The 26430-nt window shown below is 35.4% G+C and overlaps 2 protein-coding genes across 2 annotated transcripts; both read right to left on the bottom strand.

The window, feature by feature from the left end:
• On the bottom strand, window positions 365–9292 carry LOC109225462 (calcium-dependent protein kinase SK5-like). The gene is made up of 7 exons (XM_019390132.1): window positions 8555–9292; window positions 6675–6818; window positions 6415–6567; window positions 6188–6303; window positions 3611–3778; window positions 3243–3467; window positions 365–792 (listed from the first exon to the last, which is right to left on the bottom strand). Exons 1-7 carry the CDS (start codon window positions 9099–9101, stop codon window positions 655–657), a joined length of 1491 nt encoding a protein of 496 aa, XP_019245677.1. The 5' UTR covers window positions 9102–9292; the 3' UTR covers window positions 365–654.
• LOC109225463 (cytochrome c oxidase assembly protein COX11, mitochondrial) lies at window positions 16209–24892 on the bottom strand. Its single transcript, XM_019390133.1, has 8 exons — window positions 24688–24892; window positions 22424–22556; window positions 21913–22279; window positions 21782–21834; window positions 21197–21269; window positions 20977–21081; window positions 16651–16731; window positions 16209–16556 (listed from the first exon to the last, which is right to left on the bottom strand). The coding sequence occupies exons 2-8, from the start codon at window positions 22504–22506 to the stop codon at window positions 16455–16457; spliced, it is 864 nt and encodes a 287-aa protein (XP_019245678.1). The 5' UTR covers window positions 22507–22556; window positions 24688–24892; the 3' UTR covers window positions 16209–16454.

Genomic DNA, 26430 nt, shown 5'->3' on the forward strand with positions numbered 1-26430 from the left:
AGATAGTTGATACTGATTCTCTTTGATGCATGGAACTTGACCTAACTCAACCCCAAAGCTAGCTCCTCACTCCCCCCCCCCCCCTCCTATACCTAGGGCTGGACATCTGGATCATGGACAATTCAATATGGGGGTCCAACATCGGGAAACGAGAATTGGGATAGATCCTACTCTGATACCATGTTAAATGAATTGAACTTTGGGCTCTGATATCATGTTAAAACGTGTGACCATCTCATCTAAAAGCTTAAACTGTTAGAGAGAGCGCACTTTTATTTACTTGTTATGTCTTCAACACTCTTTTCTCTGGGATAAATTTTGTTATTAACAGTACTAGAATTGAATAGGTTCACAGTGTAGCAAAGATTCAAAAATAACCGTCCATTTAAACTTTGTATAATCGAATAATTAAAGACAGAACAAAGGCTAACATCTTGAAGAAATTGCTCTTTGTTACTGGTGTCAAAGTCTAAAGTTCTAACCTTGGACAAATAAAGGTAGAAAAGACCAGCCATCAATAAAAGCAGGGGAAGGATCAAGTTTAATACAAGGAAACCTAATACTTCTAGTAGTAAATAAATGTCTATAGTTGGACCTTCATGTCAAAAGGAAATTAGAAAGGTCACTCTGAACTCGCTCTGACTAGTTGGTGGTTCATACGTTTTCTTCACTCTGTATGAGTCCGAGTGCTTCTCCTAAATTCAAATTGTTTCTTATGGTCCTCCTTCCAACGCCTCCACCTGTGCCTTTCCTCATCATTGCAGAAAATTCCTTATAGTCTATCTGTCCATCCTGCAAATTGAAAGTTCTTTTTTAGTGCGGAAAACGCAAGAACATACATTAAGAATCAACATCAGTGTACTAGACAGAAAAAAGAAAAGCACAAGTTGCACACAAATGGAATTAGTATCGGGAAGTTGATAAGTGAACTGAAGTCAGTGTGCTGATAGGAACTCAAACAAATAACTAAACCTTCACAAGAGAGAAAATTACAGCTCTATTTAGCTGCACAACATTAAACATTAAATAACTTAAAAAGCAATTGCCCGGATTGATACAAGCAGATTCTTATGTTACTATACACAGTTTAAATCAGTAAACTCGCCTTCAGCACTGGTAAATGCAGTATGAAATGAGACTCGCTGAATGGTTTCTTTCAAAATCATAGAATAACTTCAGCAGATTTACAGCCTTCAATTATATGATGCATCTAGTAGAATGGGGGCCGGGGAGTTAGGGGTAGAGGAACAGTCACTTCCATTCACAATTCATAAGGAGCAACACCAATAACAACCGTCTAGATCCATCAACATGGTCAACCCATATGATATTATGCAACATCATAAAACTTATTCTCATGCTACAACATTTGAATACCAATGTCAATAACATAAGGAAGCATCTCTCAAGTTGGTAAAAATACTTCAAAGTACATACCAGTGTGCAACATATATAGACAAGTTCTTGCGATAGAAACTCATCAATACAATCCAACACTAAATACGAAGAGAAATGCTTTCTGCTAATGATTAATTGCAAGAACAAATTTGTGTTAACACTACTAAGTCAAAAAAATCAGTTCAAAAAGGATGTCTAAGTTGATCCCACATCATAGGATTTTCCTATTTGTCCAGTAGCAAGACCTAAAATTAGCAACTATAAAGTATTGCCGTCATACCCTCTAACAACAGTTTATCATAAACTTAGGGTTTTGTCACGATCCTTCGATGAGGATGCAGTTTTTTTGCACTAATAAGGTGCACACCATTACTCCAGTTTTAGATGGAATAACTGTTTGACTTTTCCATAAGTTTTCTGATGAAACATTGTCTTTTTACTTATAAAAAATAAAGGGCAGCCTGGTGCACTAAGCTCCCGCTATGCCCGGGGTCCAGGCAAGGGCCGGACCACAAGGATATTTTGTACGCGGCCTTACCCTACATTTCTGCAAGAGGCTATTTCCACGGCTTGAACCCGTGACCTCCTGGTCACATGGCAGCAACTTTACCAGTTACGCCAAGGCTCCCCTTCTTTTTACTTATAAAAAATAAGTAAATAAAAAAAACATTGAGTTAGAATAGTTAATTGTTTGGAGTTCATAGTATAGATTGCTTAGTGACAGGTGGATGCACTTGTGGGCTAATGGATTGCTTCTGATTTGCTTATGGGAAAATTTCAAAGTGGGACCTGATTTTGCCTATCCCATTTGGTTTGACATAGCTCAAAGTAAGACTGATATATTCACTTTGAAACAGGGTAATATTGCTCGATTTCAGACAAATTCATGGAAAACTAGATTTAAAAACAGAGAATAACAAATTTTTGTGAATTTCTCCACGAATCACTACTTCCACACATTTTCTTTATTAATAAGAGAACAAAAAATCATTGAAATGCCATTAAATGGAGACTCTGGTGGATGCTACACACAAATCCTGTGCTAATTCCATTACCGCATTGGATATCTCAATCATAAGGGTTTAAGAACCTTGATGCAGAGAAATCAAGATCTCGTTGCTGCCAAAAATATCCTCGTATCTTGGAGGAGATTCTTTTGCTGATTAAAATCCACTCGCAGATATTTCCATATCACATTTTTCCAGCGAGAATTTGCGATCTTCTCTCAACTAAAGGACTAGTCTACATATCCATCTCAGTTTCTTATTTTATGCATTTAAAAAAACAATACAAGAAAAAGTTCAAAAAAGAGAAGAAGAAGAAGAAGAAGAAGAAGAAGAAGAAGAAGACGAAGAAGAAGAAGAAGAAGAAGAAGAAGAAGAAGAAAAGGTAGAAAGGCGAGCTGAAAATGAATGTAACAGGAACTAAGAGCTGCTATAATGTTTTTGGCTGTAAGTGTGTGCTTGATATTGTGTGCATATCTGGAGAGCTAGGGCCATAAACAAATAACAGGAAATTCTAATCTAAATGGAAGCTAGTTGGGACTGTTTGATTAGATAAGTTATGGCTCCTAAGAGGCTAGGGATCTATTGAAATGCTTGTACAAGGAAGTTAAGGTAATTGTCATGAATCCTTCGTATGCACTGCCTAACATGATGAAGACGGGACAGGAGTAGGTCAAGAATGGGCTTTTATTTCTTATGCTGGAACAGATGACTTTTTGAGAGAAACAACGTGGCACTCAAAGAAAAAAACTTCTACTTCCTTTTTGCGGTGGGCAACTCAATCGACCTTTACTCCTTATATATGCGCATGACATAAAAACAGAAGAGGATAGAACTTACATTATCTTGATCAATATCTTTGATAATTTCATCAAGATTGAGCTCGCTAAGACCAAATTCTTTGCAGGCTTGCTGAAGTTCTTCGATAGTTATGTATCCACTACCATCTTTGTCAAAATAAGAGAAGGCTGATAACAGATTGTCTTCCCTTTCCAATTTGTTCAAATGAACAGTAGCAGCAATAAATTCCCCATAGTCTATTGTTCCATTGTTGTCAATGTCTGCCTGTCAGATAAAATATGGTTGGAACCATGTAGTCAAATGAGCGGAAAAATTATACTACATAAGAGCATAAATGCGACAGTGTGGTAAGAGGACTAGGTGGAGATATCTCGAAGACACAAAAACATGGTGAGGAGAATTCCTACCGCATCCATAAGATCCTTGATCTCAGACTCCATCAATTCAGAACCCACTCGCCTCAAACCCTCTTTTAATTCCTCAAAGGTTATTGTTCCACTATTGTCTGTGTCTAACATTTTGAATAGCTCCTTGAGACCACCGATTTCTTCTTCTGAAAGCCTCTCGGCAATCACCTACAAATAACAAGAGAATGAGTAAAGCAAGAATCAAAGATATAACATAATAAGACATTGAACATTGATAGGAATTCATAGTGACTGGACTTGTCAATATAAATATCATATAGATAGCAGAGAGAAGCACCACAATTTTTGTTATAACTTCCATCCAGAAAGAAAAGCCTCCATTCAACAACGATGTCAGCAAAAATTAGGATGCTCATTGAGTTCAAATTATCCTGGTTATTTCATAACAGATTTTCACTTCAAATGTCATCAGCAACACATTAACCGAAAGGGGAATAGGATACTTTCAGCAGGATTATGAGAAAAATCTATGGTTTCTATGCACATTTCTCTTTCTCAAGAAAAAAAAAGCTTTTTGCCAGGATTTCGAGTACAAATCGCCACAAGCAGGACTTAGATTCCAGTGGAAGAAAATATATAACTAAGTAGCGTGATGCCGGCATCTGCTAAAAATTCAGTTACTTCTGATAAATTTGCAAGAGGATCAATTGTTCGCTCCTTTCCCTTTTTAGCTTTTGTCACTGTTGGTAAATCAGAATCAAACTGACATATATTTTGTGATACCATACACACACACACACACACACACATATATATAGTACATGTTCTCTCACAAAAGCATGCTTCAGGAAATAACAACAACAACAACCACCCAGTATAATCCCACAAGTGGGGTCTGGGGAGGGTTGGATGTACGCAGCCTTACCCCTACCCTGGAAGGGCAGAGAGACTGTTTCCAATTGCTTCAGGAAATAAGAAGACAAGAAAAACAGGAAAAGCATTTATTTGGGGAAAAAAGGAGATTGAACAAGCACAAATCAACTGCACTAAGGAGTAAGGAATGGGCCACTATATTGGTAATGGAATTTTTATCTTGCAATTTTTCTAGAACAGAAATTACAAAGACAGAATATGGATAAGACAATGCAGGAAACCTGATTACTTGAGCCTATGCTCACAGGTACTCATTTTGATATGACATCAGTTTGACTACATATAATCAATAATTGCACAAAAAAGTAACTGTCGGAAAAGAACAACTTATGGCATACATATTGGTATCATGAAAAACTGCCAAAAAGTTTGCCACTTTTAGACAGCACTGTATTCAAAATGCTATCCTAATTAACCATTCTGGGAAAACTACATATAGAGCAACATATCCCTCCATAATCATCCGCCATCGGAACTGCCAATTCTGCAGTTCCAAGGGAGATTAGCATTAAAATTTTAGTCACTTTGGGCTTGATATTGCGGCATGATACAGAATCTTATTCAAAGAGAATTCACATTCTAAAACGATGTTTGTTTACCAATCCAAAAAAAGGGAGAATTAACATTCTAAAATTTGGTGGCAATCATCTAACTCTTTAAAAGCTACAACATTTAAACGAATGAGCTGGTTCATTCCAAACAGAACATATAAGGAGGTAGCTTCGTTGTCTCTTTCCTTCAGGCTTTTAACTTTTAGATAAAGAAAAGGGAATAATTTAAACTCTCGCATAACTATGAGTCTATGATATGTCAAAGAAATACACTTATTAACAGTTTCAAGATTCTTCATTAAATGGTATTTCTGCAATTTAGTATTTCAAGTAGCAGCAATACAGGTGCTTGAGCCTTATCTTATGTTTACTGGTGCAAAAGTCCAGCCAAAGTCTTAAACATCGTTTCAATTTTTAGATGCCATTAAGTGCCTAGTTAAATGCTTTTTCAATTGATCAGAGTAATAAGGCTGACAACCTCAAGAAATCTTTCCAAGCTTCTGTAGACTCAGTTACTTCAGTTTTAGGGCTTTCCCTTACACCTAAACCACAAAAATAATAAAATAAAGCAGCAACCTTTTATCAACTTTTGTGCATTTTATATCATAGGTAAATCCTAGAAAACATATAATCTTCCCTTCCAGTACTCCACATGGGAAATGTTCAAAACTTGACTTGGCTCTCAGTTTCTTTGTTTGGGATTCATAGTTGTAGGTACCCTTGTTCTTATGAGAGCTTTGTCATAACATTATGTAGAAATGATGATAAACATGGATGTAAGAATCTTATGTGAGTATGATCTGCATTAACCATTGCGAGGATGTGGCTTTCATACCCTCCCACCCCCCACCCCCACCCCAAACCCCACCCAACAATTTTCCTTTCTTCTTCTATCCCTATTTCTACTCTTCTATACTACTTTCTGCATTTTTTTAATTTAAACTGCATCTACATCTGATTTCAGTTTCTTTACTACTGAAGTACTTGGAATCCTCCCTCCTATCCCTCGAGTAATCTCTTGCCCTTTCGAACTATAAAACCGTGTTGCAAAAGTTGTTTCCACTTTCCAGGCAAGGAGAGTTTTCACTATATAAACACATGTAAGCGGGTTACAAACTTTTTAAGATCTTACACGTAAAGCCATCTTCTTTAGTTTGTTCATTGCTGAGAACTGCTTGAGGCGCGAAAGAACTGCAGAGTCAAGAGGTTTATCAGGAGCCATTGTGTCATCCACAATCCATGGATGGCCTGACAGTCACAGGAAACAAAAATGTAAGTCATTGTAAAAAGCACTTTGTTTCAACAGTTTTGAAATATGCAACTTCTTAAGTCTCGAGTTTCACAACTACAAGGACTTACACAGAACTTCATGGGCAGTTAACCTCCTCTTTGGATTCCTATCAAGAATTTTACGTATCAAATCCTTGGCACTATCTGAAATTCCAGGCCAAGGTTCAGATTCAAGATCTAGTTTGCCTCGCAGTATCTGACGAAATATTCCCATATCAGTTTCTGGAATCAGGAAAACAATAATAAGAATTATAAGATAGTATGAGCATGAAAGACGAACTTTATAACAGACTATATTTCCTCCTAAACACACATGGAGATTTCAATACCTGCCCAAAAAGGTGGAACACCACTAAGTAATATGTACAAGATAACTCCTGCGCTCCATACATCTGATTCATGTCCATAGTGCTTGCATAAAACCTCTGGGGCAACATAGTAAGGACTTCCAACAACATCCGAAAATGTTTCACCTAATCACAATAACATCATCAAGGAACAAAACTGTTACTATTAAAAGGTCGGGTCGGTACTCCTAAGTAAAGTAGAAGTGAAATATCAGCAATTTTCAGTAGGACAAAATGCAACGTTTGCATACATTATATCAGCAAACGAAACCGGTAGCTAAGTGTTAGAGGCAGTAAAATAAAACAGAACCTCACTAGAAACAAATAGCAGTAGAAACTAAATAAGTAAAGTCAACTGAAGCTTTTCCTTCTGTAAGACCTCGATGAATGGCGTAATTGCATCCAAAAGGAAAATGACATGAGACATTTTGAATAGATACTCATATCGAAAACTATAAGGGCCAGTGAACAAATTGAAGTTCACAACTACAAACGTCATAATCAGATATAAGACATGGTTACCATTTTCATGTTCGAGAAGACAACATAAATAGATTATATCTGGCATCGACCGTCTTGGTAAGCTATATAGAATTTAATGATAAGGCTAGTAATAAAGCGCAAAAAAAAAAAAGAACTTTTATAATCCATTTTAGGCTTACACAAAGTACTTCTTAGATTGCACATACACAAATACTGTTATAATGCAAACAATAGATCTCAACATTTGCCCTGTTATAAAGCAAATCCTGCAGACTCAAAAGTTCAGAAGAAACGAGAAGGGGGAATACCGACTCAAAGTAACAAGTTAACACTTTACCAACTTCCAAATACCTACTCTTCTGTCATTGTATTCCATATAAATTCAAATTACTCTTTTCCTAAAGAAACAAGCTTGAACCTTAAAAAGATATTAGTAATAAACTAAAATCTTATTGGTCAAATTAAAGTAGTAGTTCTCAAAGGGTAAACTCTTTGTAACTATCCACTTGAGGAGTCACTAGGGGCAATTGGTCGTCTCTCTACCCTAAGAAAAAAAGTATTTCTCTATCAAATATGTTACCTGAAAATAAAGAGACAAGGGACAGAACCACAGTTTCTCAATCTTTTGCAAACATAAACGCATCACTCTACATCTTCTCAAGAATCATCATTGATCAAGGTACCATTTACTTGATAACTGATTCTTTTATTATGTTTGTGAAAATCACCAGGTTCTATGATCGACTGATCGTGGATTATGCTTAGTCCATATCGTTCACTGCTTACAATCTAGTAAACAAAATTTCTTATAACAATACTTAAAAAAAGGACATGCTTTCCGCTCACCGATCTAGAGAACATCCCACTGCACAGACAAACAGCGAAATGTAAAAACACCCCAAGTATCTTTCAATTAGAAAATCTAAAGACAGTCCACTTCTCATCCAGAATCAAGTCACCACATAGAGGCAAAATTCCTTCTTTAATAAAAGGACAATAACAACAGCTACGCCTCAGTCCCAAACAAGTTGGGGTCGGGTACATGAATCCTCGCTAGGGGCGGAGCTAGAATTTAGTCTAAACCCTGTATTTGTATTAAGAAATCCACTAAATTAGTCCAAAAATTAAATTTAGAACCACGCCTGATGTCACTATCCTAGAATTTAGAACCCATAAATTTCAAGTCTTGGCTCTACCTCCAATCTTCACTGACCAATTTACTCCATTTATACTCATCTCCGGCCGCTACGATACAACATTGGAATGGAACTAAAATGTTGACAATAATATACAAATGGAAAGGAAAGTAAACCTACAACAACAACAAACCCAGTGTAATCCCATAAATGGGGTCTGGGGAGGGTAGTGTGTACGCAAACCTGGTTTGTAGAAAACAGAGAGGCCAAAATCAGTAGCCTTGAGAGCAGCATCTTCATCAGAACTGAGAAACAAGAAATTCTCAGGTTTGAGATCTCTATGCATAACACCTAATGAATGACAAGCCTCAACAACACCAACAATTGTTTTAATCAATTTAGCAGCTTCTCTTTCACTATAATGTCCTTTCTCAACAATCCTATCAAAAAGCTCTCCACCAGCACAAAGCTCCATAACTATATGCACATATAATGCATCTTCATAAGTACCTTTTATTCTTACCACATTTGGGTGCTCAGATAAATGATGCATTATTTGAATCTCTTTCCAAACATCCTCATAATCTTCTTTACAGATCAGTTTCTTTTTGGGTATTGTCTTACAAGCATAAAGATTTCCACTTGATTTCTCTGTACAAAGATGGGTTGTTCCAAATTGACCTTGGCCTAACTTTTTGCCTATTGTATAAAGACTCTGAAGACTTTGAGTCTTGTAAGGAAGAACCCAAACAGATGATTTCTTGGACTCAGTTGCTGGTTTTGGTTCCATGTTAATGGAGATGTGGTCCTCTGAATCTTGATGCACAGAGTTTGAAGAAACTGGAAAAGAAAAGTTGGGATTTCTTTTTCTTTTTTCTTTTTTCCTCTTTGCTATTTTACTCTAAGATTTACTCTTCTCTAGATTCGCTCCATTTTGTTTTACTGTGTGCTGCTGACTGTTTGTCTGAAAATATGGTACTACTATTTGTTTGGTAGTTTAGTGGATGCCATCGTTTACACTGATTTCTCCTTTTTCATTTATCTTCAGTTTTGATTTTCTTTTTTCTTTTTTTCACTAAGGCCCGTTTGGCCAAAAACAAATTAACTTTTTTTCGGAAAATTTTCACATTCTTTCGGAATCACTGTTTAGCCATAAAACTTTCAATTTCACTTGAAGATGGATTTCAGAATTTTTCAAAAATTTGTAAAACTCCAAAAGACTGTTTTTCAAAATTCACTTCAGATCACTCACAAAAATTCAAAAACATCCTAAAATTATATTCATGTCCAAATCAACTCTAATTATCAAATACCATTTACACTTAATTTTTTTCCTCAAAATTTTGCAATTCTTATGTCCAAACGCCCACTAATTATATGATATCCAATTTCTCCATGATTTTTTTAGGGTGAAAGAATCAGGGACGGATCCAGGATTTGAAGAGGATGGGTGCACTATCGTGAAGAGACGGATTTAGAATTTATATTTGACGACTTTAAATTTAGAATCTACGATGTACCCACTACACTTTTGAAATTATAGGTTCAAAATTATTTTCTTTTTAAAATTTGAGTGATTTTCACGTATATATCTATACTCCATGCCGGAAACAAGACCGTCCGAAGTGGGGTTTGAACTACCAATTTCATTCGTAGAGGTGCACCCAATGATTATTGTACCATAGGAGTCTTTGAGCATGGGTTCACACACATATAATTAAGTAATTTACAAGAAATATAACACTATTATATATAATTTAGAGAAAGGAGTATGGGTCCACGTGAACCCATGCCCCAAGACTTAGATACGCCCCTGGAAAGAGTCTTATACATCTCAGCATCAACCTTGTGGTCTCTAACTCTAATAAGGAATTCAATAAAGAAATTGGAATTTTTGAGAAACTTTTAAGTGGGAAATTAAAATAGTCCTCAATATAAGAATTCAGAAAGCACATTTAAAATCTAACAATTTTTCAACACATCTTTTTCTAAGAAAAATTATAATAATATAATACAAGTATTAAAATTAATTTTATGAATGATCATTCAACTTTAGTTTTATTGCACTAAAATATTTTTTATACGGAAAGATCACTCACTTGGAGTCATGTCATTGTGAGGGTGAGTGTGTCTAATCTTATTATTGGATTTGTATTTACACACTACAGTTCCTAATTAACTTATTCGCATTTTTCTTGTTTTTCTTTTTGGAAATGGGTCCACGACTTGGTGTTTTTCTTTTGTTTTTATTTTTTGATAGATATGTTTTAGACGGGATCTCGTTCACTTTTCACTAGAGACCGGATGAGGAAAAATACGTATACGGGCCCAATATTGTAACTTAAAATTATTGTTTGTCGGTGTTTAATTAATTTTTTGATAAATAAATCGATTGTTATAACCATTTAGTAACTGATAGAGAATGATATTGGGGATCATAATTTACAATTAATTTATTTTAATAAATTACTACAAAATTAAACTATAAATTATAACCTGCTTAAGTTGCTCCAATTATTAACATAAAATGACTATATGCTATAATACTCATTTTAACATCAATGTCAAGTATAAACATCAAATTGTAAAATTGATTGAATGGTATTATTTCCCCACTATATTTGAATTTTTAATTAAAGGGTTTTAATTTTTTTCTTAATTAAGGATATAAGAGAAATATTTTTTTTATAGATTTATCATATGTTAATTTTTATAATGAAATAATATAAAATATTTTAAGACAAATTATAGATTGTTGAAAACTTATCATGGAAGAATGGAGTTCAAACCATATAAATCAAATTTTCACATCAATTAAGTACATAAGAGATAACCTCATAGAATAGATGAACAAATAATCATCACTTAAATTAACTTTTAAGGTTTAACAAACTATAGTTTTTAAAATTACTTTTGAATATAAAACGTTTAGGTTTGAAACCGCCTTCAAATAGTGTGAATATATGAAAACCTTTAATTTTATTTTTTAAATTGTGTTAAAATAGTATGGGTAAATATGGAAATCTTATAAATATTTATCTATATTTCTTTTTGTTGCTTTATTATTTAAAAATTAAATTTACTTTTTCTGTGAAAACTTTTAGTTGACTGAAACAAAAATTAATAATTTTATCAAATGAGAAAAAACATTCAAAATGAGTATTTGCATGGAGTAACTCTATGTAAAAGTAGTCTTATCAACACTACATTTAAAGGAGTGTTGTGGTCAAGGGAATGTAGGGTCCACGTATATCAAGAATGACACAATTTACATTTAAGAAATACAAACAATATAATATTTTTTTTCGAAATGACATATATGCCCTTGGTTGACCATCTTTCCTTTTCTATATAATAGAAAAGAAAATAATCTTGTGGTATATACAAGTTCATGTATCAAATAGATATTTCTGGATGTATGACATATGTTGACAATTAAGTGAGCTCACTTCTTTCTTTTTTTGGGTCCAAGTAAGCTCACTTGATTGCTACAGCCTGTAATAATTAAAACTAGAGGTTCAAGTGCAAAAGCAGGCAATTATATTATAAACTTTAAGTGGGCGTTTGGACATAAGAATTGTAAATTAAAAATTTTAAGTGAAAATGGTATTTGAAATTTAGAGTTGTGTTTGTACATGAATATGATTTTGGGTTGTTTTCTAAGTTTTGTGAGTGATTTGAGCGAAAAATTTGAAAAACAGCTTTTTGGAGTTTTTCAAATTTTTGAAAATTTCCAAAATGTATTTTCAAGTGAAAATTAAAAATTTTATGAACAAACACTGATTTCGAAAAAAAGTGAAACTTTTTTGGATAAAAGAAAAAAAAATTATGTCCAAACGGGCTAGTATCTCTTTTTTAAAATCAAATAAATTTTACTACCTACACCAAGATGGTGTTTACTATACATATAATGGTAGACAAATGAAGGTGAAGAAGTCCTAAATAATCGACTTGTTTGCCACGCGGACAATTACGAAATCTTCCCTCTTTGCCCTTTGGTTACATAAAAAAAAATCAATTTTTTTAAAATTGAACCAATTTGATGAATTACTCTTCCAGATTGACTAATAGTGCTAGTTCACCTCAAATTTGTGTGTGTTGACGAAAATTACTTCGAAAATAAATAAAGTTTGTCTAGGATATTAACCTCTGTTCGAATAAAGTATGACTTGACGATCAAAACAAATTACTATTAACCGGGCTTCAAAGAAGGAGTCATTACGCTTATAAATGTTTTCAATAATGAGAGGCAGAGTGTACTAGGAACTACTTTTTTGACTGATTGATTGCACATATAACAGAACTAGGGTTGTTCATTTGGATCGGATATTCGAAATTCGAACCGATCCGTTCAATTTCGGATTTCGGATTTCGGATTTCAAATTGTGTTTATTATAAATTCGGATTTCGGATCGGATTCGGATTGGTATAATTTTATTACGATCCGATCCAATCCGATTCGATTCGAAATCCGAAATTATTAGGGCATGTATAAATACTAAACTTTAATTTCGGATAGTTAGTATTTCCTTTATGTTTTCCTCCAAGTTATTACCTTTACAATTGATGGATTTAGCTATATTGGCACCATAGTACTCTCATAATTGCAGAAACATGAATTTTTCTTACTGTATTGGCTCTTTTACAAAGAAAATATACATATGAGTTTGAAACTTTGAGGCATAATAATCCGATCCGAAATTTGAAAATCTGATCCAATCCAAACTTTAAAATCCGATCCATTCCGATATTAATTCGGATCGGATTCGGAATGTATTTTCTAAAATCCGAAATCCGATCCGGAATGTGCTAAATTCGATCTGATCCGATCCATGCACAACCCTAAATAGAACTGATAGGTCAATGTGGGCAAAAGCCATTGTTGGTTCTTTACTTCTTTTTACTATGATACAATGTTTATTCTGTTTGGCTATAATTTGATCTACTAATATGAATTCTTTGTTTATGAAATAGGACAAGACTATTTTGCCAAAATTTCACGGTATAGCCAGTTTTCGGACTGGTCAATCAAAAATAGCAAGCGTTTACCAAGTCAATAAAAAATAACCACCGTTTTGCTGCAATAGAGACAGGTCCAGCATAATATACTGGAGTTCGATGCACTTGTGTATGAACTCCAACATATTATGCTGGACCGGTATACTTTGCTGGCTCCAGTATAATATACTGGAGACTGGAGCACTAGTGCTCCAAACTCCAGTATATTATACTGGACCATTATACTTGCTGGAACTCCAGTATATTATGCTGGAGTTCTAGTATATTTATGCTGGAACTCCATCATATTATGCTGGAGTTCCAGCATACTATCCTAGAACTCCAGTATAATATGCTGGAGTTCAAGTATACTTATGCTGGAACTCCAACATAATATACTGGAGTATTTTCCGGGTTTTGAACAGTGTTTTCGCTCAGATTTATCTTTACATAAAAAGTGGCTAAATTTCGATTACTTTTGAAATTGGGCTATTTTTGAACGACCAGTTGTAAATCTGGCTATTTTTAAAAATCGCCCGACTATTTTGCATAAGTTGGCTGAATGAAATTGCTTCACGTATCAATTAGGAGAAGTGCACAGTTAGCCACTAATAACACATGTATTTACTTTTAAGCCACTGTTTAAAATGTCTTTAATCTTTAGCCACTGCTTTAATAAACTTTTACCCGCCCGGACAACAATACCCTTCTGCTCATAAAGTTCAGGACCAAGTATCCTTATTTTATGAGCTTGTTACTGTAAGTTCAGGGCTAGCTTTCCTTAATTTATGAGCTTGTAAGTCTAAGAGCCTGTTTGGATGGGCTTGTTTTAAGTGACTTTTAAGCCAAAATAGCTTTTAAGCCATAAGTTAGGAATTCTAGCTTTTTGCTTTTGGCCTGTTTTTGTCATTTTAGCTTAAAAACAAGTGCTTAAAAGCACTTTTTTACTTTATTCAAACACTACAAAATGGCTTAAAAGCTATTTTGGCTTAAAAGCACTTAAAACAAGCCAATCCAAACGGGCTCTAGTTTAGGACTGTCTGTCCTTAACTTTTGAACTTGTAACTCTAAGTTCAGGACTACATGTCCTTAACTTTTGAACTTGGAACTCGAAGTTCAGGACTACATGTCCTTAATTTCTGTGCTTGTAACTCTAAGTTAAGGACTACCTGTCCTTAGTTTCTGTGCTTGTAACTCTAAGTGAAGGACCAAGTGTCCTTAATTTTTGAACTTCCAACTCTAAGTTCAGGACCAAGTGTCCTTAGATTATGAGCTTGTTACCGTAAGTTCAGGACTAGTTGTCCTTAATTTATGAGCTTGTAAGTCTAAGTTAAGGACCGAGTGTCATTAATTTTTGAACTTCCAACTCTAAGTTCAGGACCAAGTGTCCTTAAATTATGAGCTTGTTACTGTAAGTTCAGGACTAGTTGTCCTTAATTTATGAGCTTGTAAGTCTAAGTTAAGGACTACCTGTCCTTAGTTTTTGAGCTTGTAAGTCTAAGTTTAGGACTACCTGTCCTTAACTTTTGAACTTGTAACTCTAAGTTCAGGACTACATGTCCTTATTTTTTGAACTTGGAACTCTAAGTTCAGGACTACAGTAGCGCAGCCCGTCTTCAAATGGTTTAGACATGTCTCCATTAATCTTCAACTCTTTAAGAGCAGTAAGGAATTCGAAACCATCAAGCTTTGACAGTTTCATGCAGTTTCCAACTTTTGTATTGTAGAGCTTTGGCATAGAATCGTTTGCCACCATCCACTTTCCCCAAAACTGCAAATTCAAGAGCTCTAAAGGTTTGAGTTCAGGGAAACCTAAAGGAGTGATCATGTCCGTCCCAACAAAAGCGTTATTGTTGAGGACGAGAACCCGTAGATTGGGAAGCGTAGCTAATGTTGTTAGGGGATCTTTCTCTAGTTCGATGCCGAGAGAGAAGCGAAGGTTTGGGAAGAAAAACAATGGAAGAAAGGGTAAAAATATCTTTTCATATTAATTTTAATAGAAAGTGGTTATTTTTGCTCAACATTAGAATTGCTGGATAAAAAATAAATACCACCTTAAATAATGGCTAACCCACGCCATTTTTACTATCAATTACATCCACACTGAGGGTCGGCTCTAATGTGTTGAGTAGTGAGCCTTAGGCCCCCAAATTTTGGGGGCCCCATTTTTTGAAAAGAATAGGTTTATAGGTATTTTAAAAATAATATTTAGTACTTTTAATACAAAAGTAGAGTTTTTAATATAAAAGGAAAGGAAGTTCTTTAGATGCACTTACTTAAATATGGATAGATGAATCGTTTTTCTAATGTTTCAATTTTTCACTTCTTACTCCATTAGATAACGTGTAAAATTTTTACTCTCCCTTTCTTAATTTGTCCAAGTCAATCTTTCTTTACTCGATCTCTTCATATTTCAGAAACCCCTACATATTTTCTGTCTTTCTCTTTATTATTCTTACTCACCTTCTTTCTCCGAGAAATTTAAGCTTCCAATAGTTCTAGACTTCTATTGCTCTATAAAATCTTATTTAAAATTAATAATATCTCAAGAAAGATTAAATGAGTTGGCTATATTATCAATTGCAAATGAATTATTAGGGAAAATCGACTATAAAAAGGATTATTAACACATTGTATCTCAAAAAGTTAGAAAAATAGACTTTAAATAAAAACATATCGTATAACTTTCTTTTAAAAATTTACGCCTCATATTAAATTTTGGCTTTAGGCCCCGCATATACTTGAGCCGCCCCTGCATCCACTAACAGAATAATTTAGAATATTTTGCGTTGCAAATCCTCTTCATCGACTTTTACAGGATTGGAGTGTGATAAAGTATGCAGTGGATACACATGCTTTTCTTGTATATAATAACCGTGGAAATTGATAAGATCTATCATCCGACACCAGAGAAAGGCAAATAAATATCAGTGCAAACAGAAGGTTACAATTGCTGCAGCCAGTCAAAATTTTCCAGTGTTTTTAGATTTATTGCATTAGAATGTAAAATGATTTTCTTGGGTCCATTAAAAACACAAACTGCAGCTGAAATAATGTTATCACTATTCTTTCCTTTGTCAACTATCAAAACAAAGCTATTCCTGTAGTAATTACATCTCCAGTGACCGTGCGAAAAACAGCTTCTTTAATTGTCAGAGACCTTAAAAAATGTGTATGATAGGATTATATTGTTGATGCCATCCATTTTGGGGTCTGTTTCAAACTCAGGATCAATGTAAAAGAAAACCTACAAATGCAAGTTGATTAGTGTCTTAATTTGTATGAACACATGGATTTTCAAGTACTAATCTTCAGGCAACGCTAGTTGATGGGTTACTTACAGGCATGTCAATCTGCTCCCCAGGAAGCAATTTCTGTTCCTCAAAGCAAAAACACTGAATTTTATTGAAATACACAGCAGCCTGAAGAGAGAAAGATTATGTTTCCCATTAGAAACTTTGATGTAAGTGCCTATATGGATACGTAGTACTGCCCTGCACCTACTTATCGAAAAAATAATACTTCCTTGCACCATGTCGCACTAAAGAAAATCAAATAGTATTATGCCAAGGCGCAGTGGAAGCAACTATATTTAAATAAACTACTTTCTAAAATAGCTTAAACATTTTGCAAACAGCGAGTTGATTGTTAAAACGAAAATACAGAAAAGTAAGTGACATTACATTCCTCCTTAGGCGTACAACCAATACCAAAAGGATTTCCATATAGCCATGTACTGACTAGAAAAGGAGATATCATGAGATTAAAACCTAGACTGCAGAGTAGGTTAAAGGAAATATAGGCACCTTAAATGATCAAGGTCTTTTATTGTTGGAGATATTATTAAGTAAAGAAATGTTCCTTATCAAAAGAATAATTAAGCAAAAAAACGTTTGTTCTCTCTAAATAGCGTAAACTTTCAAATGACGTGGTCACTTATTGCATGATATCAAAGCAGGCAAGAAATCCTGCATTCAAGTTTCACTGCCATCCAAAAACAAAAAGAATTTTCATGTGCTTGGCCCAATGAGAAAGAATAAGGCTCACTCGCAAGGCAGCAGAAGATATAATTAAGTAAAGAAAAATGTACCTTCTCTAATAGCATAAAGTTTTTAGATGAGGTGGTCAAACATTACAATTTTACTATATAATACATCTACATAAAGTTAAAGAATACGTTAATATTTACCATTCTCAAAATAAATTGAAGATAGAGAATACAATGATGAGCCTTCACAAGCTTACTTAACTGTTTCAATTCCTAACTGGGACTTCCAGTAGTAAGAGCTTCAGCATATTCCTTCAGCTCTTTAGTTAGCTAATTCGAATGAATCACTCTCTTCACTTAAAAAAAAAAAAGCTAAAGGTCTTTGATTTTTTTTTTTTAAAAAAATACCTTAAGGAGATAAAGCTCCAGGGCCCGACGGTTATAATATGGCCTTTTCTCAGAAGTGTTGGCAAATATTAAGGGAGGACATCTTCAAAACTTTGGCGAAATTTTACCACGAAGAAAAAATTGGAGAAAAGCTCTAATCCTACATTTATTACTCTAATCTCTAAGAAGAAAGGAGCTGTGGGAACCAAGGATTTCAGACCTATCAGCTTGTTGGGCAGCATATATAAAATTATCTCTACAACGCTCACTGAAAGATCGAAGCTGGTTATCTGGAAACTTGTGACTAGCAACCAAAATGCATGCATCAAACGGAAGCTGCTGGCTGATGCAGTGTTGGTTGGCAGTGGTCGCCAATGAATGCCTTGACCATTACCAAAAAAGATAGGGGTAATTTGAAAGTTAGATGTGGAAAAAGCTTTTACCAGTGTAAACTGGGATTTCTTATTCAGGTTGATGGGCTCTATAGGATTTGGAGCTAAATGGATAAATTGGTTAAGGTACTGTATTACAACTGGTAGAATTTCTGTTATCATCAATGGTGCACCTGACGGTTTCTTCCCTACTCAGAAGGGTTTGAGCCACGGAGATCCATTGTTGCCATGGAAACATTTAGCTTAATGCTAAAAAAGGCTGCTGAATTAAAATGGTTAGAGAGTTTCATTATTGAAGACGAGAATGGTTGCAAAATGGGGGTGTCTCATATCCTTTATGCTGATGACACATTAGTGATGTGTAAGGCAGATGAAAGTCAACTTCTGCATCGAAAAGCAATTCTTTTGGTCTCGAGGCCATATCTGGACTACATGTGAACCGGGAAAAGAGCAGTATTTTTTTTGTCAATGCTGAGCATGTCGTTCAGAAGCTGGCTGCTATCTTAGGTTGCGAGGTTGAAGCATTTCCTTCTACCTATCTTGGCATGCCATTGGGTTCTAGATATAAGGATGCCAATGTATGGCAAAGTATGAGAGAAAAATGCCAAAGGAATCTTGCACCTTGGAAAAAACAAAAAATTTCCTTTGGTGGCAGGTTGACTTAATCAAAAGTGTGCTGGATGATATTCCCTCATACATTATGTCCCTGTTTCCCATGCCTACAAGTGTAGTGAGGCAGCTAGATAGGCTAAGAAGAAATTTCTTATGGGATTGTAATCAAGAAAAAATAAACTTCACCTGGTGAAACGGGAAACTGTTATTACAGGTAATTGTTATTACTGACAAGAAATATGGAGGATTGGGGGTCAAAATATAAAGCTGCAAAATAAGAGTTTGCTCCCTAAATGGCATTGGAGAATTAATGATAGCAGCAATGATTATGGAAAAATATCATAACGGCTAAGTACGGCAAGAAGTGGTATTCTCGGCAGTGTACAAGGTGCTTAGGGTGTGTCTGTTTGGAAGCAGCACATCAGGAGTCTCTGGAATGACTTTTGCTGACTCTGTCAAAGAAAGTAGGCAATCACAAGAAAGTGAGGTTGTGGACAGACAGGTGGATTGATGATTCTCCTTTAATAGAGAAATTTCAAGATCTTTACTCCATCAGAACCAACAAAAAGTGCACTGTAGCAGACTGCTACTCCAATGGGGTGATGGAATTTACTGTTGAGGAGAAACTTGCTTGATTCGGAAATTGATCATGCTAATGCCTTGATTCAAATACTAAAGCCTGTTTCTCTCAGTGATCAGAAGGAAGAACACTTTACAGTGGAAACATCAGGAAGATGGCAAATTCACAGTAAAAGCATGCAATAAAAATCTTTTGAAGAATGTGAGAACTGGAGAAGTCAAGAATGTTGGCCATACTCATGACGATGTGCAGAAAAGAGGTGACTCTATGTGCAGCAGATGCTTTCTATGTGAGGGAGCTAATAAGACAGTGAACCACCTACTCCTACATTGCACCTTCACCAGACGATCTGGGATATATTTCTTGCCATTTTTGGAGTTCTCATGCCAGGGTGCATCAAACGAGCTCTAGGCAGCTGGAGTGGACAGTCTCATCCATAGGAAGCAGTAATACTGGAATGCTATTCCTGGTTGCATTTTTTGGAATATTTGGGTTGAGAGGAATAACAGATGCTTAAACGACAGGAAGGGAAGTTTAATGATTGTAAAATCTAAATGCTTGAAAAGTCTTTAACTATGCAGTAAGAGGAACATTATAACTGATATTGACTCTCTGCTAGACTTATTGTATTCCCTCAACTTATAGAAGGAAGTCCAGCTCTTCCTTTGCTTACCCTACTATGAACATCCTTGGTACTCTTTAATAAAATTTTACCTTTTTTATCAAAAAAAAAAATCACCTTAAGGTGGTAAGGCCTATGTGAACAACATGCCTTCTGTTACCTAATGAGTGAATTTGAAAATTAAATATGGTCCTACTGGGGTGACTATGCTATGAACGCAAGGCACATCACCATTTTGCTGCCATTTTTGCTAATCTATCCAGAATAATGTGATTTGATACAAGGACAGAACTACAAAATACATAACATTCAACTGTCAACATAAGGGTAGACAAACAGCATATACTATTTCAAAGAGGGTGGTGACATGGGATCTCATCCTTCACTTCAATGGCGGAGACAGCACTTTTACTAAAGGGAGTCAAAATATAAAGAAGTAAATGTACAAGGAAGCCAAGGGAATTCAACACATAGTATATATACATACAAAAATGTACCTAGTTACACAATGTAATTTTCCGGCAAAGGGATGTCAACTCCTAGGGCAAAAATGGACTGTTCACTTCCCACTTTCAGGTAGCTACTTATTTTGGGCATGCAGGATTCTGTCCTAGTAGCCATATGCTCCTCTTTTTTCTTTTTTCTTTTTTTGGGGGTGGGGTGGGGTGGTGGTGGTGGTTGTTATGTTAATTATGGTATAGTTGAAACCCTCATATTGGTAAATGCTTTCGAACAGAGGCAGTGGCACCATGTTGGTGCCAAAATCAATGGAAGTTCACTTCAAAATATGACATCATAGCTCAATACTTTTTTTAAGAAAAAAGATTCTTTATGTCTTGTAATATGTTCTTTTCAGAGTAGACTCGGAACTAGAAGACTAGTCTAATAGAAAACTATCACTATGACAAGAAGTATCCAAAGTTTTGAGATGTTCCAAAGAGAAGAACAATGATATATAATAATAGGGGAAGGGACTAGGGAGTTCTATCTTCACGTTCACATAGTCTGCCTCAAGTTTGCATTGGATGGTGGAGAACAAGGAGGGGGTGGGAAAAATATGTTGACATCTATTATATAAACATATACCTTCATTGGGGTTACGTTGTATGTAGATACGCCTGTAATTGGAGTCGAGCTTCGATTTTCAGCAGTGTAAAAGGCAAGAGCACTCTCTCCCGGTTTTACTCTTACCTGCACCGTAGGACAAGGAGAAGGACATCAAGTGGAACATAGGAAGCATGCTAAACCATAAGTACATTGACTAACTATTTATGAACGTAACACATGCCTATAACAGAAAAGGCACCTCTCGCTGTGTTGGAATAAACTTCCAAGGCATTCCATCCGCTACATCAGCATTGAACTGTACAGCAATCTCCCTAATGCCATATACGAGAGTTAGATACAAAATGTGATAGAGCACAACAAAAAAGAATCTTCCTTTAAAAACATACCACATTGTAAATGCCACTAGTGTAAAAATTTGACCACAAAAGAAAAGATAAATAGAGATTAGGAACTCAATTACTTCTATAAGGATATTGGTTGCACAACTGTGTGCATGAGATGCAAAAGAGAAAAAGACATTGCACCGATCTGGTGTTTCAACTTCCAGAAACCTCAGAGCCTTGAATGAATAGACTGCACTTTTCCATAGTTGAAAGTTGGAATACATGAAAAATGGCGAACAGCTATGGAACTGTTATCTGACAAGTTTACAGGTTCTATGTAGCCTTTTCTTCAAGAAACACCACTATTTTTCTATATTCATCATCTATTAGGCAAGTTGACGTAAAGAACTATGGAGGAAGAAAATTTCAAATGTTTTCAACCAAAAATAGTTGCAAATTACAATAACAAGGATCATCAATCAAGCAACATATGAAACTACCTGGAAGTAACTCTTCCATCTTTTGCATGCCGCGCAATCTTTTCTTCAACACTCTGTAAGGTGGTAATTTTCATCACTTTAAGAGGACTCTGACATCCTACCTACAACCAGATCAACAAAAAGTAACTTACCTCCCGACGTTGAACTGTACCTCCATATCCCGTGGCTTGGCAGAATCTCCTGTACAGAGGAACTGCAGCATAACTAGCCCCTACCATAGCAAAAACTAAGCCCGTCAAGTAAAAGAGCATCTTTTTTGATTTCTTCTCTGTTGCAGTAGCCTGAGTTGCATAATGGTGACGAAGATTTAACATTGGCCAAGACCTTACTGTACTCTGCCCTCTCAAGAAGGACAACCTTTCGCAGTTATGAACTGTAGATTTGTTAAGTTCACACCTTGATGTGAAACCTCGATATCGAAGACCAAAGAGTTGTCCATGTATGATGTCAATTGCCCCAAGGTTTCTATCTTTTGACACTACAATTTCAAGATAGTCCCTGAATAAAGAAGAACACATTAAGCAACACGGGACACAATCAACCACCATTTTTTAACTCATTGCTACGCAAATATAACAATCATATACGCCATTACAGAAAAAAAAAACAATTGAGTGAAAATCGAAATAGCCCATTAATCACCTGGATGTGGAAAGTGGATAACGACAAGTCCTGTTTGAACAAAGGAAAAGATTGACTCTTCCAGAAAGCCTAGAAAGTGACATATTCCTTGAAATTGGAGGCTACCCAGTAATCAAAACACAACCAATGGCATCTGTAAGAAGAACATATTACACCCCAATTAATAGAACAGCATTATTATGTTGCTTTGCAGCTGAATACATTAGACGAAATGACATAAAGAATCTACAATTTCACACAGAAAAAGACGTCTTTGAAAAGCAGGGCAGGCTTTAGACCACATAATACTCATAAAAGACTTCTCACTCATTTACATAGCTCATGACGCAGGAAAAGAGCTATCATTGCACCTTCTTCAGCTTCTTACTCATAATTTCTAGGCCAAATAAAGCCTTCACTTTACACAAAAATTGAAAACAAAACACAACCAGAAAGACAACTGGGACAAGAAAAATAGAAAAATATTTAGAGTCCACATAGATAAAAGAAAGAAAACAGAATCAGACAATAATAAGTAAAAATTTCATCTCAAATGAGTGAAAGATTTGCTTTCTTAATGCAGCTGATAAAGTTGAGTTGTGAGCATCCGCTAGGGGCACACTCCGCCATAGGTTCTTGCATGGTCCCACAAGCTTCTGTCTAATGGAGTCTTCTCCTATCCAATCAGAGGGCAAACCTATTCAGCCTACCCAAATTAGTCTGACAAGTAGCCTTGGACACCCAAAAATAAAAGGAAAAAAAACGTCTTAGATCAAAAGAAGCTTTGTGGTTCTAACAAGCTACTGCTACATCCATTTCATAAGGAATTGATGAACTTTTAACAACACCCTCCAAGAGATGGCTATGCCAAACAAACTTTGATGTTGGAAAAATACCATCATTATGGAAATATACACATAGAAGAATTATGTCAATCTGTTGAAAGAAGGTATGCTACAAGTAAATACTTGAAAACAAGAAATGAAACTTAATCTTAGGACGGCTGACCCTTTTATTCCATATCATATAGCGTCTTGCTCAAGAGCTCATGTAAAAGATTTGTGTTAGATTGTTACAATATTTACCATCTGTCAATTATGAAATTCATAACATACAGCTTCCAGCAATCCCATCAACTTTGACCGAAACCATTTTTTAGGTATTACCCTATGTTCGGATATCTTATTGCTCAAACAAAAGGAGATATGTGTGCCTTCATTTTTAATTTTAATTTTTATGACGGTGGAGTCCGGGCTAGCTTGCGTGCACATCGAGTATTCCACCGAGTACCTGCTCCTCCCACTAGCACAGATATCGGGTAACTCTACCCATCAAGGCTTGGGCAGATGGGAAGATATAACCTAATGTTATTTTGCTTCCGCAGGATTTGAACCTGAAACCTCATGGTTCTCTTCCCGCTTCATTGACCACTAGCCACACCCTTGGGTGCAGATATGTGTGCCCTCTTATTGGCGACAAGAGAAAATACAGCAATCGGAAAGTTCTTCATTCAAACAAGGAAAATATAATTCCCGCGAGGCTTTGAATTTTATCAATAGGTAAAATCAGCTGATTCTACGGGATCAGCTTACTTCAAAAATGCAGGAGGTGGTGCATTGAATAGAAGATATGCCGCATTCAAAACTGACGTACTTAGAAAGACAGCAAAGTACAGAAAAAGGCACAAAATCCACAAAATAAATTGAACAATACACTAAATCCTTATAGGTCCAAATTCAAATCTTAGCGGAGGCAAAAAAGATTACGTGACTTCTTCTCTGCCTAAGCCTTGGTAGGCTGTACCTGTGCCGGGGGACGTAGTAGGTTCCCGGTGAAATAGTCAAAGGTGCGCGCAAAGCTGGCTCGGACACCATGAAAAAGAAATCTATATAGGGTACAAACTGAAATAATAAGCTTGAGCTAACTCATTTTATTCATAAGATCGCCTGAATTTATCATTTAATGAGCAACAGCAGTCCTTCCAGCAACGGTGAGCAAACTAGATATTCTGCTCCTATGATGAACCGTGAGTCTTTCTGATGCAAAAATTATATGGTTCTGTTTCAAAAATCTCCCTATAACATGTTAAGCACTTTTTTTTTCCTCCAAAATTACTTATTATTACTAATATTAAGAGGAATAGTACACAATCACAGATTTTTGATCACATGAGAAGCAAGTAATAGTGCAAAAATGAACTTGTAAAAACTGAGAAAGAAATCCAATTAAAATTCGTATATTAGGATAAAAAAAATAAATGGAAATGGGGGTTTAGGGAAACTTACAACAGAGCTTCGGCTGAGAAAGAGTTGGGTGAGGTGATTACAGAGATGGAGATGAGTATATTGGCAGACAAAGAGAATCGTGGAGGTTCAATAGACCAGACACATTTGGGCTTGTGCAAGTTCACAGGCCCAATTTCAGAAAAATTAGTTTTTTTTTCTGGTGATTTTTTTTGTCTTTTGAAGAATTAATTCGAATTTTAGGGCGCAGATTCAGAAGTTTATTGGGAAGGAGAAGGTTTTCGAGATAAATTATTTACGTCAACTTCATCTACTACATGAGTTTTTTTTAGTGCATTTTGGTTTCGAACAAAATAAAAGCTTAAAAATAGTCTAAATATGATGAGTTCTTTAAATGTGTCATATAGTGAAAGTTGAAACTAATTATACGAACTAGTCAGTTAATTGACAAATTACTTATGTTAAACTTGTGTTATATATTCTTAATAAATTTTATTTGCTTACTTTAGCGGGAGTATCAGTTGTACTTAGAGCTGTCAATATGGGCGGGCCGAGCTAGCCCAGCCCAGCCCAGCCCATGTGGGCTTTAGCAATTGTCGGGCTGCGCTGGGCTAGCCCACCATTTTGATGGGCCTTAAATGGTCGGCCCACCCCAGCTCTATGTGGGCTACGGGCCCCACGGGCCGGCCCATCATTTTTAAAATATAATTTTATATTTTTTCTTTAAGTTCTAAACTAAATAAAGATAAATATTTAAAAGTTAAAATTTTTTTATTGGTTCTAATATATCACAATAAAAGTAAATAAATACTTAAAAAAGATAAATATTGGTAAAGTAACTTTTTATACGGTTCTAATATATCACAATAAACACTAAACAAAATAAAAGACAAGACTATATTTCATTCACGTAAAAACTCAAACAAACTATTCAAGAGAACGTCCATGACGCTTATGGGATATCCAACACATCATCTTCATCAAATACATTTGAATCCGCTTGTGAGAAGGTTGTCTTAACATCTTCACTTTCATCTATATCTACAATTCGTATGCAATATTAATTAGTTAAATATTAAGAATAATTAACATCTACATTTGGGATACTCTTCTTGTTATTTTTTGTGTCATATGCGTTTTATATATTTTAAATACGTATTTTTATTACGCCCACGGGCCGGCCCAGCCCAGCCTCAGTCAAGCCTCACGGGCCACGGGCTTACTCGGGCCGGGCTTAAAAGCCTCGTTTTTAAATAGGCTCCAAAATTTTTAGCCCAGCCCTGCTAAATTACGGGTCGGGTCGGGCTGGCCCAACGGGCCAAGCCCATATTGACGGCTCTAGTTGTACTTATTAAAAATGAAACCACTTTTCACAAATAGACACCAAGAGATAATTTGTTAAAGATGATATGATTAGCTGCAGTGGAGAGGTGAGAAATTTGCAAATTCTACTAAGAAAGTATTAAGTAATTTTGACAGAGACTTGCAAAATTGGAAATAACTAATTATGCTTAGAGCGAAAAGTTAAAAATAGCCTTCAAAAAAACTTAAAAATCAACCTAATCCAACTAGAGTATTTCTGGAAGATATACCTCAACAAAATAATTAAAGAATAACAACAGCAAGTGATTAAATTTATACAAAATTATTGACTCTAGAGATTAGAGAGATTAGAACAATGGAGTATAAAAGATAAAATTGTTTCAAGCACTGACATAATATAAAGTGCTCTTGCAGTGTGACATCACTAAGGTAAAAGTGAGAACTAAAAGGTAAATTGAAAAA

This window comes from Nicotiana attenuata, chromosome 5 (genome assembly GCF_001879085.1).
Source record: "Nicotiana attenuata strain UT chromosome 5, NIATTr2, whole genome shotgun sequence".
Classification (NCBI taxonomy): domain Eukaryota; kingdom Viridiplantae; phylum Streptophyta; class Magnoliopsida; order Solanales; family Solanaceae; genus Nicotiana; species Nicotiana attenuata.